The 13,711-nt window shown below is 44.4% G+C and overlaps 1 protein-coding gene across 1 annotated transcript; it reads left to right on the top strand.

Moving 5' to 3' along the window:
* The first annotated feature begins 1,454 nt into the window (after window positions 1–1,454).
* On the top strand, window positions 1,455–13,509 carry LOC149327804 (uncharacterized). Its single transcript, XM_089562698.1, has 5 exons — window positions 1,455–3,072; window positions 6,208–6,316; window positions 10,279–10,412; window positions 12,307–12,427; window positions 13,242–13,509. The coding sequence occupies exons 1-5, from the start codon at window positions 2,979–2,981 to the stop codon at window positions 13,387–13,389; spliced, it is 606 nt and encodes a 201-aa protein (XP_089418824.1). The 5' UTR covers window positions 1,455–2,978; the 3' UTR covers window positions 13,390–13,509.
* Window positions 13,510–13,711: the final 202 nt, after the last annotated feature.

The following is a 13,711-nucleotide window of genomic DNA, read 5'->3' as shown; positions in this document are numbered from 1 at the left end:
AGGGGATCTGCGCCACGGAATAAACTTAGGTGCAAACTCTCTCCAATGATGGCAACAACTTAGACTAGTGCGAAAAGCACAGCGCCATCCTTCTCATTCCAGATAAAAGGTAACGTCACATGCGACAGTGCTAATTTTGTCTACCTCCTGGAATGTGGCACTTGTAAAGCTCAGATCGTGGCAAACAGTTCAAACGTTCAGAATTCGCGTCAACAGTCACAAATCACATGTGTGGACACTGCCGAATCCCACACTTGCAAAACGTATAACCAATCTTGGGCATCCATTCGATTACTTTAAAGCTATTGTACTTCAATCGGGGTTCAAAACACATTATGACCGCGAGAGCTGTGAATCATACCTGACTGACAAATTTAACACATTCTCAAGCGGCACCAACCAAACAGTAGGCTGGCTATTATGCTTACACCCTTAATAGAGTAACAAATAATTATCCAACACATGATGAAAGTAGAGACTGACAAAACGGGCGGCAGAAAGCATAGCACGCATTGCTTCGGACGTCGTTTCTTCTTTTTTGCATGTCAGTCGTATTGTCACGCATTTTGTTGTTAGTGGTGTTTTTTCGAGTGGTGCGCAGTTATCAAGCGCTTCACGCTTGTCACCGACATGCGGTAATGAGCGACATCTCGACTGTCATTCCCCTGCCTTTCTAAGTAAGCCATGAGATGATGGGGAAAGAGATATCCCCCCCCCCTTTTATTTTCTGTCTTTCCCTCCTTCCGAACACCTGCATCAACTTTACGGGATCGCCTTTTCTAGTTGCTACCGATAGTTCCCTACCGTTGTTCGCATTTATGCTTTACGCTTTTCCTGTACCTCGCGTATGCTATAAAAGCTGCTTGTTTCGAATACTGTAATACACTCGAAAAAGACTGCCCCTTCAGCCGAAACGTCGTGAATTAAATCTTGTTATGTTTTTCAATTTGTGGTAACTCTATCTTATATTGATCAATCAGGTGCCAAGAAATCAGTTTATATATATATATATGATTATTACAAGAAATATCATTTGATTCAACTAGAAGATTAGTAGTCATTGGCAAAATTAGCTTTCAGCCAAATATTTCTCGCGATATATATACTTCCATTATTAATTGCCCAATGATAAAAACCCCAAATTAACAAATAGATGCATTTCCCTATGATTCCCTTGGTTGCGATGACTGCTGCCCTCCTTCATATGCAAGGGCGTAGTAAAGGCACACGTGAAAATACTGGTGGATTAAATCTATAGGACGGCACAGCAGTTATAGGCCTCACGAGGAAAGTAATGAGATTCGATTTAGAAAAGGGTAAAGGACATGATTTCTCTTCTGCTACTCTACGCGTGTTCGCAGGAGGTATTCAGGGAACTGAATTCTGAAGGGTTGCGGATAAAAGGTAATTTGCTGATGATATGGCCATTCTGAGTATCTTAGCGCAGGACTGCTATGATGATTGTTGGACCGAAAGACACAAAGCAAACAGATGGATGTGAAGACATGAGAAGAAAACTAAAGTAATATTCAACACTCTTGAAAGTCGACAACAGTTTACATCGGGCGGCCAGCCAGTGGAAGTACTAAGTGAATGCAAGCATGCGCACGTGAAATGTTACTGACCAGTGAAACGGGAAATATCGAAATACATAGCTAGGAGAAGAATTTGATATAGTGTATTTGGCACTTACTCTCAGATCGTAAATAGCAACGAAGAATTTTCTCTCAAGAGGAAAACATGTAACAATTGTATCTTTCTTTTCCTAATATACGGGGCACAAAGGTGAAGATTACGGAAAAAAGCTGAAATGAAGCACAAGAAAACGCAGCTAGCTCTGGAAAGAAAAGTGATCGATCTGACGTTAGCAAACACCGAGAGAGCAGAGTGGTTCAGGAAACAAGTGGATGTCAATGTTAACCTCTTTTAAGAAATAAAAATGGCCATGGGCCAAGCATGTAATCCGAAAGGGAGATAAGCGATGCTTCCTTAGGGTAACGGAGTTGCTTCTTATAGACGGAAATCATAGCAGAGGGCTGCAGGAAGTCATGTTTGCCCATAACATTGAAAGCTTGGCGGGATAAGATGGCCACAGCAGGCAGGTTTAATTGGAAGAATAGGGGAGAGGCCTTTGTCTTCCTGTGGACGTAGTTACGCTTCCTAAGACGGTACCAAAACAACCTTTCTTAAGCACCACCATTTATCGCTATTCTTTAGTGCTAACCTTTGTTTTCCTAACGAACGGCCATTTACTTGGTTTCAAGCATCATGGCCGTTGCAGGCGAAGAATTGTGAACTACCCGCCGCCCCAATATGTCCCCATAGGGCAATGAATCTTGCTTAGCTCCAATATGTGCATTCCGAGCATTAAAAGGCGTCATTTTTTCCCTGACTGCGATGTGTGAATACTCATGCCCCTTTCTGAGTAAGGTTCTTTGTATGCTCCGCATAAAAGATGCAGCCATGTCTAAAGCGTGCCCAGTATTGTTATTTGGCCGTTGCTATGCCTTGCGTATCTTAGCCGTTGACGGAGAAAAAGATTTGCCTTGCGCCTTATGTCAAGAGCTGGCGGCATCCGCCGTGATGTGACACCGGCATCCGGTGGGGGAATAGCGGCCGGGTTGCGTCCATCCGTGAAACGCACGGCACTTCAGTTATCTGATGCCGGTCAACGGCGTCGCGGTGTCTAATGCGCGTATAGAGTTCATAGGTTCCTGGTGCTATGGGGTGACATGGTGTCGAGTGGGTTTTCCCCTCTGCTCTTTCCACTTTTCTCGGATTTTACTCTTGCTCGCGCATATATATACGTGACACGTTTGCTGAAATCGACAGCTGGAAGTCAGCGCTATTTACTCTTGTGCCCCATCCCGGCCCTTCCTTCTACCCGCGCTGCCACTAAAGCCTAGTGCGCCTAGCCTAGTAGAGTTCTTCCAGGCGCGCACTGTCGGACCACGTACTTTTTTTGTCCGAAAGTGGCGATGGCAACGCACGTCAGCACCAGCGCATTTCCGGGCACTGTCCTCGCCTTGGCGTCACTGGTTGGTCTTCTTCAGGTTGGGGCTTCAACAGAAGGTGGGTGCGCGATCCTAATCTAGTGATCTATTTCTTGACGTAATCTAGTTCAGCCTCACAAGGGCTGCACAGAAGTGGAGCGGTGTACAACTGCCTCTGTATTAGGCCACCCGGGAGCTTAAGGAACTTTAATATACCGCGGCTACTGCTTTTATTTCGAAATATTATCAAGTAAATACACGAGTACTCACATCAATAAAAACAATTGAACTAATATATGTTAATACACGAAAGATGATCAATAAAAGTGTACAAATATATGGTTTATGATTTATGGGGGTTTACCGTCCCAAAGCGACTCAGGCTATGAGGGACGCCGTTGTGAAGGGCGCCATAAGTTTCGACCACCCGGGGTTGTTTAACGTGCACTCACATCACACAGTACACGAGCCTCTAGAATTTGGCTTTCATCGAATACCGGCCGCCGCGGCCGGGATCGAACCCGCGTCTTTCGGAAAAATGTACAATACAAATGATATGTCTGGTGGTCATTACACTTGTGCCTTTTTTATTCGGGACGAAAGAATTGTCCGACTGACTATTTAAAAATAGATTAAAAATCGTTATCTCAATAGGGATCTGTAGAATGCGTCTAAATGCAAGCATCAAGGAGCTTTCGCATGGCTGCGGAACCGACATATGCCAGTTTTCTCTTCCACAATAAACAGCATCCCACCGATAGTCGGTTAGCTTAAAGGGACCCTGAAATCAAATTTTTATGGGTATATTCGAGTGGAAGATATTTGTAGGCGTGGTCTTTGTGAGCATTGAAGTCAAACTGAAATGTCTGCGGGAACCCTATAATTTAGAAACAATTTTTGAAAATCTCTGCTCGCAGAAGCTAGCAACCTATTAGGGCGACACACCTCACCGCGTGATCGTTACCCCGATGCCGTCAGCTGGCAGAAGGGTCAGCCTTCAAGCTCCCCCGTCTGCCCACTGATGTCATCGTCGTAGACACGTGCGGTGAGGATTGCCCCCTAATCGGTTGCGAGCTACTGCGTGGGGAGATTTTTGAAAACTATTTCTAAATTATAGGGTTCCAGCCGAGCTTTCAAATTTGACTGCAATGCCCACAGATACCACCTCTACAAATCACGTGCACTGGAATATGCCCATTAAATTAATTCCAAGCGCAGTTTGCCAAATCATGAACACTAAAATGACTCTTACCGCCGCGGTGGCTCAGTGGTTATGGTGCTCGGCTGCTGACCCGAAAGACCCGGGTTCGATCCCGGCCGCGACGGTTGAATTTCTTTGGAGGAGAAATTCTAGAGGTCCGTGTGCTGTGCGATGTCAGTGCACGTTAAAGAACTCCAGGTGGTCAAAATTTCCGGAGCCCTTCACTACGGCGTCTCTCATAGCCTTAGTCGCTTTGTGACGTTAAACCCCATAAACCAACCAAACCAAAATGACTCTTGTTCTCTCGTAGGTGCGCGAGCTCACCCAGAGATCGGTTATTTCTAATAGTGTCATCATCACCGTGTTCAGCGCGCGTTTATTGCGCCCATTTTTCTGCAAAGCTAATCAAAAGGATAGATGGCGTTGAGGTGCACTTGTTCATTCACACGTTAAGGTGAACTGGCTTATCCGCAGGTATAAAGTACACCCTGTGTATTCACGCTACAGCACGGTGCATTTCCGTCCTCGCTTACCACCGCTTGCACGCACGTTTGTAGCCAGAACGCCCTGAAACGATAGTGGTCACGTGCGGCTGCTTCTATGATGTTTTATATCAATATCGTGCTTATATCTTCAGCTCGTTGTCGTTTTTGAAGTGCGCTAGCCCGAGGGCATTCTGACACCATTACGCTATCACGGTCGCCGACGGGTTGTTATGTGTTCGTAGGCCCCAGTTCGCCTTGTAAGGATTCCGAGCTCGCCGCCACCCTGCTTGTATGGCTTCTACTACGGCCTTCGTGCCTTTCGTCACAGCCACATAATATAATTGGGAATTATATAACATGTGCTAAGAAGTAGGTGGGCTGTGTCGTTTCTGTAAAGAAAATTCTAAGTAAACGGCTAGGGGCTCATTTTCTGCAACGTACCGGAGAAGAATCTCTACACAAATATAATTACATACATGGTATCTCACCTAAAACTTTTACCTAATTGTAAAAATAGTCACTTTAAGTTCCAATAGCTCTCTTTTAATTAGGCATAGCGCTGCCAGTGGTGTAGTGCATCATGATCCTGCTAAGACGTGATAACTATAGCCGGCTCAGTAACTAATAATGGAAAGATAATTTTTTAACTATAACAGTTTGTATCCCTAATTCTTGAGATGAGCGTAGACCACCGAAAGTAATATCCATATCAGTTTTCAGAATTCTGAAAACGCGTTTCCTTCGTCGCTGTAGCCTAACAAATTCTTGCCCCATGAAGGCAAAATGCATGCGTTTGCGAGAAGCTTGTAGGCAACCTTTCCAGTGCACGCAACTCGTCGAAGTGCACCGCCGTGGTAGCTCAGTGGTTACGGCGCTCGGCTGCTGACCCGAAAGGCGCGGGTTCAATCCCGGCCGCGGCGGCTGAATTTCTAAGAAGGCGAAATTCGAGAGACCCGTGTACTGTGCGATGTCAGTGCACGTTAAAGAACACCAGGTGGTCGAAATTATCCGGAGCCCTTCACTACGGAGTCCCTCATAGCCTGAGTCGCTTTGGGACGTTAAACCCCAAAAAACCAAACCAACCAACTCGTCGAAGTAGACAAAATTTGTTGCGCCACAGCGCCGAGGCAAACAGCGTTTTCGAAATTATAAAAACTGGTATGGGTATTACTTACGGCATTCTACACGCTTCTCAATAGTTACGGATCCTTACAGCAATACTTAAAAAGTTAACTATTCAATATTACTTAATCATCCAGCTAGTTAGCACACCTTAGCTGTATTCTGATGTACTGCACAGGTGACAAAGCTATGCCGAAAAAAGTGTTCTTCTAACCAAAAAGTCCAGTTTTTAAAAGTGTATAAAGTCTTAGGTGAAATACCATCTATATAATGCTTCACAACAACTTGGAACTCATTATATTATTTCAGCACTTTTACATCCTCTTTTGCACGTTTAAGGGTAGAATCTATTTTTTCGTTTAATATGTTGCTTTCATTAGCTGTAATTTAATGTTAATCCTCACAGATCTTTGTTCCTGGCAAAAGGCGAGTCGCTGCTACGACAGCCTTTATATTCAAATTAAACCCCCGCTGATGGAAGGGAATATTCAAGAGGAGAGCGCCAAGCTGTGCAGGTGAGAGACCGTCATTTAATGGAATTGTTTATTGTTGCACTAAAGATACTGCAATCTACATTCGGTGATTTTAGCAGGGTGGTACAAGCGTAATACATAAAGCGATGTGCACAGAAGAATCGAGAGGTTAATAAAGCTGATACTTTAATCTATGAAAAGCGTGCATTTGGACCTAACAAAGAAAAAAAACAAAAAACAACTAAACAACTAAACAACTAAAACGTTGCCACTGCGATCGAGATACAAACTAATGTTATGGTAGACATTAAAAGAAAGAAGTTAATGTGTGCGCCTAGATGACCAGATTTTTAGCTGATTCCAGTTCACAATTGTGCGTGGGAAGAACGAATTTTCGAAAGAGTTGTCTTTTTTTCTTATTTCGCACACCTGCCATAGAGGCGTAATTTGGGTAAGCTGTATACAAAAGGACATGATATAAGGTGTTTTCGTGCAGGAACCGGCGAAGGCCGCTACAGTTATTTTTGTCGGTTAGGCACTTGTAGAAATCCTCCCCCTTGTCTCCATTATTTCCATTTGGTGCGCGAGCAAAAGAGAGTTATAGAGAGAATATGCCCTTGCCGATTAGTGTAACTGGATGGGGAAAAAAAAAGAGTAAAACGCTGAGACAGCGTATCAGTACCGAGCGTTAGGAATATCGAACGAATTTTGCGTAATTAGTATCTTCGCTATATCCGGTACATAATTTTCGTTATAGCCGAATATCTACTTTTTTATGCAGACGTTTACAGCGCAAGAATACAAATTGTTTGACGCCACTTTGAATACCCTACTTCAATTAATTTGGCCTTATTGGACGTTCAAGTTTCGAGGAGTCAATGTTTGGGGAACCAAAGGTCCTCGGTGCGAATCCCCATGAAGAGCCAGGCTTTGATTCGAGTAATCTCCTGCTTCGTAACGCGCTGAGTCGTTTCATACCACTCCGAGTATTCTGCGCCAATTAGGTGCTCGAAAATCTCCGTACCAATAGTACCACCCGCTGGTCCCACATAAATGACCTTGTGTTCAATTCTAACCCATCCTTGAGTGACGCGAGTGTTGGAGCTAACGCTCTAGAAAGCGCCGTTGGGTTCACGCGAAGTACGATAGCAGACTTAAAGGGACACTGAGGAGAAATTGAAGTTGGCTTGTATCGACAGAATACCAGCTCCTGATTACAAAAACGCCACTCATACTGACAACATAGCTCTTGTAACGTAGAAAAGAGCAAGAACCAAAATACAGGTATCGCCGCCACAGGCCAAACTCGCAAGTACAAGCATGCTGACGTCATAGGACACAACAGTGGCATTGGTTCTAGCAACACTGGGACACGAGAAGCCACGAATCACTGAGGCGCAGCCAATGCATGCGCAAATCTCCTTAACGCCGCCAGATGGCACCACGAACCCAGCAGCTACGCGCGCTCCTGCAGCACCGGGACCAATTTGCGCGTGATCACCGGCGATAGGCCGGCTCTCGGTATTCCACTAACGGTAACAAGGTACACGGTATGCTAGAGGTGTCTTTAGGTGACGACTTTAGGTGGAAAAAAAGCAGCAACATCAGGATAACAGACAAGAAATCTTTAACCTCTTCAGAAAAACTAAAAGATTCTGATAATAGAACTTAGAGGAGGCCATCTCGTAGCCTCGTAGCAATATAGGCCAGACGGGTCGCTGCATTAACGACAGGACACGGGAACATGAAAAATCGTTAGAAAACGGAGGTGGGTCGAATTTGCCCCTACATTGTAAAGATTGCAAGTGTGAGCCAGTGCTTAACGGAATAAGTATTCTTGGCAGCAGTCACGATCAGGTGGCACGTGAAATTCTTGAGGGTTTTATGATCAATAAGAAGGGAAGCACTTGTGTTAGCTATTCTTCAGTATCCCTCCGTAGAAATGAAGTGTCCTTTCTTGACAGTTTTTTGTGACGTCATGTGCTGTGCATCTTTTCAGCCCTGCATTTCTAGCGGCCGGCTGTCGTTTGTTTAGTCGGGTTGTTAATTTTGTTACTGTTTTTGACTTTTCCGTTTTGTTGTTTTTACTGGTTCTGACTGCTTTTGCTAAATTCGTTTGACTCTGCCTTTGCTACGATTGTAATTTCTTTTTGGCTGCTTTTGCTTCTCATTTTAGACTCTGCTTTTGCTATATTGTTTGACACTGCTTTTGCTACGAGATGGCCTCCTCTAAGTTCTATTATCAGAATCTTTTAGTTTTTTCTGCAGAGGTTAAAGATTTCTTGTCTGTTATCCTGATGTTGCAGCTTTTTTCCACGTGTTGGGTTCGGAGCGATAATGCGATGAGTGTCATGCCTGAGCTGTATGTTTAAATATGTCACCTTTCCATGCAATAAACAGTTGGTAGTGTGCGCATGTGGTGTCCCCTCTCTTGTTAGTGTCCTTGTTGCGCCGCCGTTCATTTCAGAAGAAATGTGCTTCTTCTATTGCACAGAACAAGCGCTGCATCGCGTGCCGTCCTCCACTTATACAAAAAAATAGTGACTACACTTTTCATGCAAAACCCCGTTACTCGCAAAAAGCACCCTTATAAAATTTCTCAGTCTATAGACTGTCTATGGACTTCTGTCTTTAAAGTTTATACAGTATCTATAAACAAATCATAGAGAACAGTCTATAGTCACTACAAATGCTATAGACAATCTATAGACTGTCTATATATTGTAGGCCATACAAGTTTAGTAGGCTTTTGTCTATAGACAGCCTATACACTATGGATAGAGAAAAAATGGCTGAGGCTTAACTTTGTTAAGCCTGGAGAATGCGAAGCATCATCGTGTCGCGTAATTTGGAGGCGCACAACCAGAGCGACGGCGCGAGGTGGGCCCCGTTTCTACACTGTCGTGACGTCATCGTGTCACGTGGTGTGACGTCATGTATCACGTGATTTGGAGGCGCACAACCACAGCGACGGCGCGAGGTGGGCCCCCGTTTCTCCAGTGTCGTGACGTCATCGTGTCACGTGATGTGACGTCATGTATCACGTGATTTGGAGGCGCACAACCACAGCGACGGCGCGAGGTGGGCCCTCGTTTCTCTACTGTCGTGACGTCATCGTGTCACGTGGTGTGACGTCATGTATCACGTGATTTGGAGGCGCATAACCATGGTGAAGGGCTGAAGTGGTAGCTAAAGTAGTATGCTTCGCATAAAATAGATATCTATAAGAAGGCAACATAGTCTATATGAAGTCTACAGACACTCTATAGACCCTTTTTAAAAGGGCAGCGCCAAGAAAGCTGCAGTCATTTCGAGTTTTAATTCGTGTACTTGTGCTTCCTACTCATTTCTGTTTATGTTAATGTTTCTCTAATTAGGTTAGACTCGTTCGTTTTCGCAAATCAATCGGATTGGTCGGCTGAAAGGGCACAGTTGTGAAAATTGATATTCGAACGCCCATGAACTTCAACCTTTCGGAAAGCACCAGTACGAGCACACACACTTAGCTATTCGTTCTATCATTTAAGTTTCACTGTGCACAGCAGCCTTTACACTTCATGGAGCTGATTTCATTTCAGATTGCCGAAATACACATAAATTAACCACCGTTCCGCTTAAACGGCGAATACCTTTAAACGGCAGCCATCTTTTTTTCAGCGCCTTCAGTTCCTTCGTTGACACATCAGAAAACAAAACTATGTGGTTATTAAGAGGCGGTCGCTATCAGCAAAAAAAGTAGTTCAATCGTTTTTTTAAGAACAAGCGTGTGGCTTCGTGCACGTTACGATAGTCCAGTTAATCGCATTTGTTTTTCTATTTAGGCGCCGACATTACTAACTCTTGATTTCCAATCCACATTAAAAATCGACTACGTTTATTTCAAGCATTGGAACGCTATTGTGAGTGGCGAAGTGCTTTGTTGTTTGTTGTCTTTTTTTATGCAAACATTATGCAAACGTTTTAACAAAGGTGAAAAGTTTCATTTTCCTGGACTTTGCACACAGAGAACTTCCGCTGCAGAGTCGATGCTACACTCAGCTGAGGACCTGCTCCGATGAACTGAAGGCGGGCGTCAGCTTCCAAGAAACAGGTTACCGGCAGCTTCGGAAATTCACTTGCAACGGAAGCGAGGTTGAGCGTGAGTGTACTCCTGGCTATGTTATTTTTTTTAGATTATCCAAATTAATACTCCACAATAAGAGCCCTCATATCTTTTCTGTTTTGCTGCTCTCCACTGACAGGTTCCCGTCGCTAAGGTCAATCACTACCAGCACTTCCCATATAATCCTCGGTCGTCTCCTCATCTTGTCCTTTCCTGTGTCCATCTCCAGCATATTTCTTTAACGTTTGGCTACACGGCTGAAATATTGCGTGATAGATATTGAGTTCGCTGCTTCATAGCTTTTGTAATCAGAGAAAGCATTGTGTACGCGCTTCGAAGTGTCCCTGGGAAGCTCTTGCGGGAACGAAAACTGTCTAATTATTATTTCTTGTTTAGTGGGCGTACACGACCATCGCTTTGGCTGCCGTTCAATTTGCATTGTCCAGTAACTTTGCATGACATCTACGGCGTTCTCTCCATTTGTCCAAACTATTCTGGTATATTAGTATTCGAGCTTACTTCGACATGCTTTGAGTAAATGCATGCTGACCGAAGGCTTATTTTTTATCTTTTCATCTTAGACATGGTTATCCTTTTCTGCTCATCACAATTAACTGATCTTTACTACTGTGAAGAGCTGGTATGGTCTCGACCAGGTTTTCCTTTTTTAGGGTCGCACTGGTTTATACTTTATTCAGGTATAGCGCTCATAACGGTAAGCCACGTCATGGCGCGTCTGCGTTTTCTGAGGTGACGCAAATGTTAGCGAACTGCCTGATATTAATCTATAGCACAGGACATCAATTACAATAACGCCACAGATCCCTAATCGGTGCTGGAAACGACGGGGCAGAGTGCATTGGAGTAATATTATTTTTGCTTTTCCGCATCTATTGGTTATGGCCTCTGGCACACGGCTTGATCTCTCCGTCGAGCGAGACACGGTCATGTCGTCCAGGGAAAATTGTGACATCGCCCTGCAGCTTGTATGAATTAGGGATTTATCGCAGTTATCTGCAAAGTTCCCTCACCCCCTACTCTCCTGAGTCATATCTTCGGACGAGTCGACGACATACCTTACCGATCCTACCATGCCAAGTCGTTCCAGTCAATGGATCTCAAAAGTGGCTATTGGCAGCTAAAAGCTGCGCAGAGATATTGATAGAAAACTGCCTTCTTAGCGCTGCACGACGCTTTCGAGTTCAAGGTGCTTCCGTTTAGATCTTGATCCGATGCAGCAGCGGTCCTGCAAACTATGTGCTCATTATTAGCCAGCTTAGGTGCCGGACTTGGCTCGCCTACCTAGATAGTGTCGGCACATTCACGACGTTCACATAAGGCAACTGGAGAGAACATTTCAAGCGGCGAAATCTCCGGACTCACACTGAAGACTAAGATAGGAGTGCCGCTTTCCCTCCCAGGAACGGCTGCCGCCCCTAGGCCACTTTGGTAGGGGGGACGGTGTGCTCAATGACCTTCATATAGCAGCCACTATCGCACAGATTCTACAGTATGCATTGAAAAAGGTTAGTGGCGGGTATATTTTTTATCTGCTCGTTTTATCGCCGCGGAATACAACACGAGCGGCGACCGCAGCTCTCGGCAGTAATAGCGATCGTATGCGCTACAGAATATGCTACTTTTGGCATTGATCACTGCGCTTTAGGCACATAATCTGGAATTTTCGCAATTGATTTTAAGCAAACTGCGACCAAAAGAAGCGGTCATTATGAGCCCGACGTCCGCTGAGCAGGTGTGTGCTTGCACTGGCTCGGGTTTACTTTCTTTGCTTTGTGAGCATGGTTGGGTTTGCCTAATGGACAATTTACTACCAGGTTTTTAGTTGGCCGGCGTGTTTCCTTGGTCGCCTGGACGCGACAAACGTTGTACAAAATATTTGCGTTAAAAGATCCTTCTTGTACTTTTGCAGGCGTGCAGAACTTATTGGATTGCGTTGACGATTATTTGGTTGAAGAGTGCGTCAGAAAATATTTGCCCACTGGTTCCCCTGGATTTCCCATACGATCCAGCGGACAATTCGACGAGTGCAGGTGAGGCGGTTTTGCTTTTTGGTTTTTATGGCGTTTAGCGTCCCAAAGCAAATAAGAATATGAGGGACGCCGCAGTGGAAGTAACAGGATTGTTCCGACCACCTGAGGTTCTCTAACGTGCCCTGCCATCGCGCAGCGCACGAGCTTCTATCATTCCGCTTCCATCGAGATACGAACGCCGAAGCCAGGATCGAGTCAGAGTATTTCGAGTGAGCAGAAGAGCGGAATAATCACTGAGCCAGCGCGGAAGCGCACGTGAGGTGGGCTAATTGGGATTGCATTAAGAACCGGTCGGTAGAGATATTAAAGCAGTAAGGTTTACATTTCTTTTCTTACGATCATAGCACGTGTTATCAAAATCTCATGCCACCTTTATAACATCCAGTCATAAGTGTGCTGCCAATCGCACAATCACATTGTCATGCTACTTGTGCTCACGCTTACGAAATTTCTTAGAGAGTCTATAGACTTCTGTCTAAAAATCTATAAATTCTCTATGGACAAATTCTAGACAACTGTATATAGGCAATAAAAATGGAATAGACAATCTACAGATTTGTGGCGATAAACCTTTGGTCGTCTTTTGTCTGTAGACAGTCTATAGACAAAGAATAGACAACAAGAATATCTATATGAAGGCAATAGGGTCTGTAAAAAGTCTATAGACTACGTATAGATTATTCTTCTAAGGAAGACGGGCATGAGCTTTAAATCTTTCGCGCATAAGTGAACAAGAATGTGCTCGTAGAAAATTGTGCTCCGCAAAAGCCTCGATTAACGCCGATTCCAAATATCATTTTTTTTTTTGCTGCAGGGGAAATGCACTGTACTACTATTGTGCAAACCAGACGTCCCACAAGAGCTGCCCTATGGGATACGAAGCTTTCCGGGTGTCCTTCGGGAAGCTGTACGCCTCACTGAATATGCTGCTTGATTGTAGACGTCCCTCAACGATAATCTGAAGTCACTGTCGTTCCTCAATGATGAAGTTTACAAAGCATAACATGGATGCGCAGGATTGTGTTTTCATTGACATGTTTTCATGGTAAACTCTACCGGAGAATAAAACAGCCTGGCAGGTAGAGTCTATACGGTTGACATTCCTTTAAATGGGATCGAAATTTCGGACTCTGTTTCTGGCAAGGACAAGACAAGGAGAGAACAGGCCACGGTTGCACGGTTGATCAACATCGAAATGAAACCAAACAAGTTTAGTGGTATAGCGACGCAGAAATAAAATTGCACGGCGCACACTCATTTACAAAGTTTACATGTATATTATCA

The sequence above is a fragment of the Amblyomma mixtum genome, chromosome 10 (genome assembly GCF_055824585.1).
Source record: "Amblyomma mixtum isolate Tamu chromosome 10, ASM5582458v1, whole genome shotgun sequence".
In the NCBI taxonomy this organism is placed as follows: domain Eukaryota; kingdom Metazoa; phylum Arthropoda; class Arachnida; order Ixodida; family Ixodidae; genus Amblyomma; species Amblyomma mixtum.
Note: the sequence above shows the minus strand (reverse complement) of the source record. Positions and strands in the feature narration are given on the sequence as shown.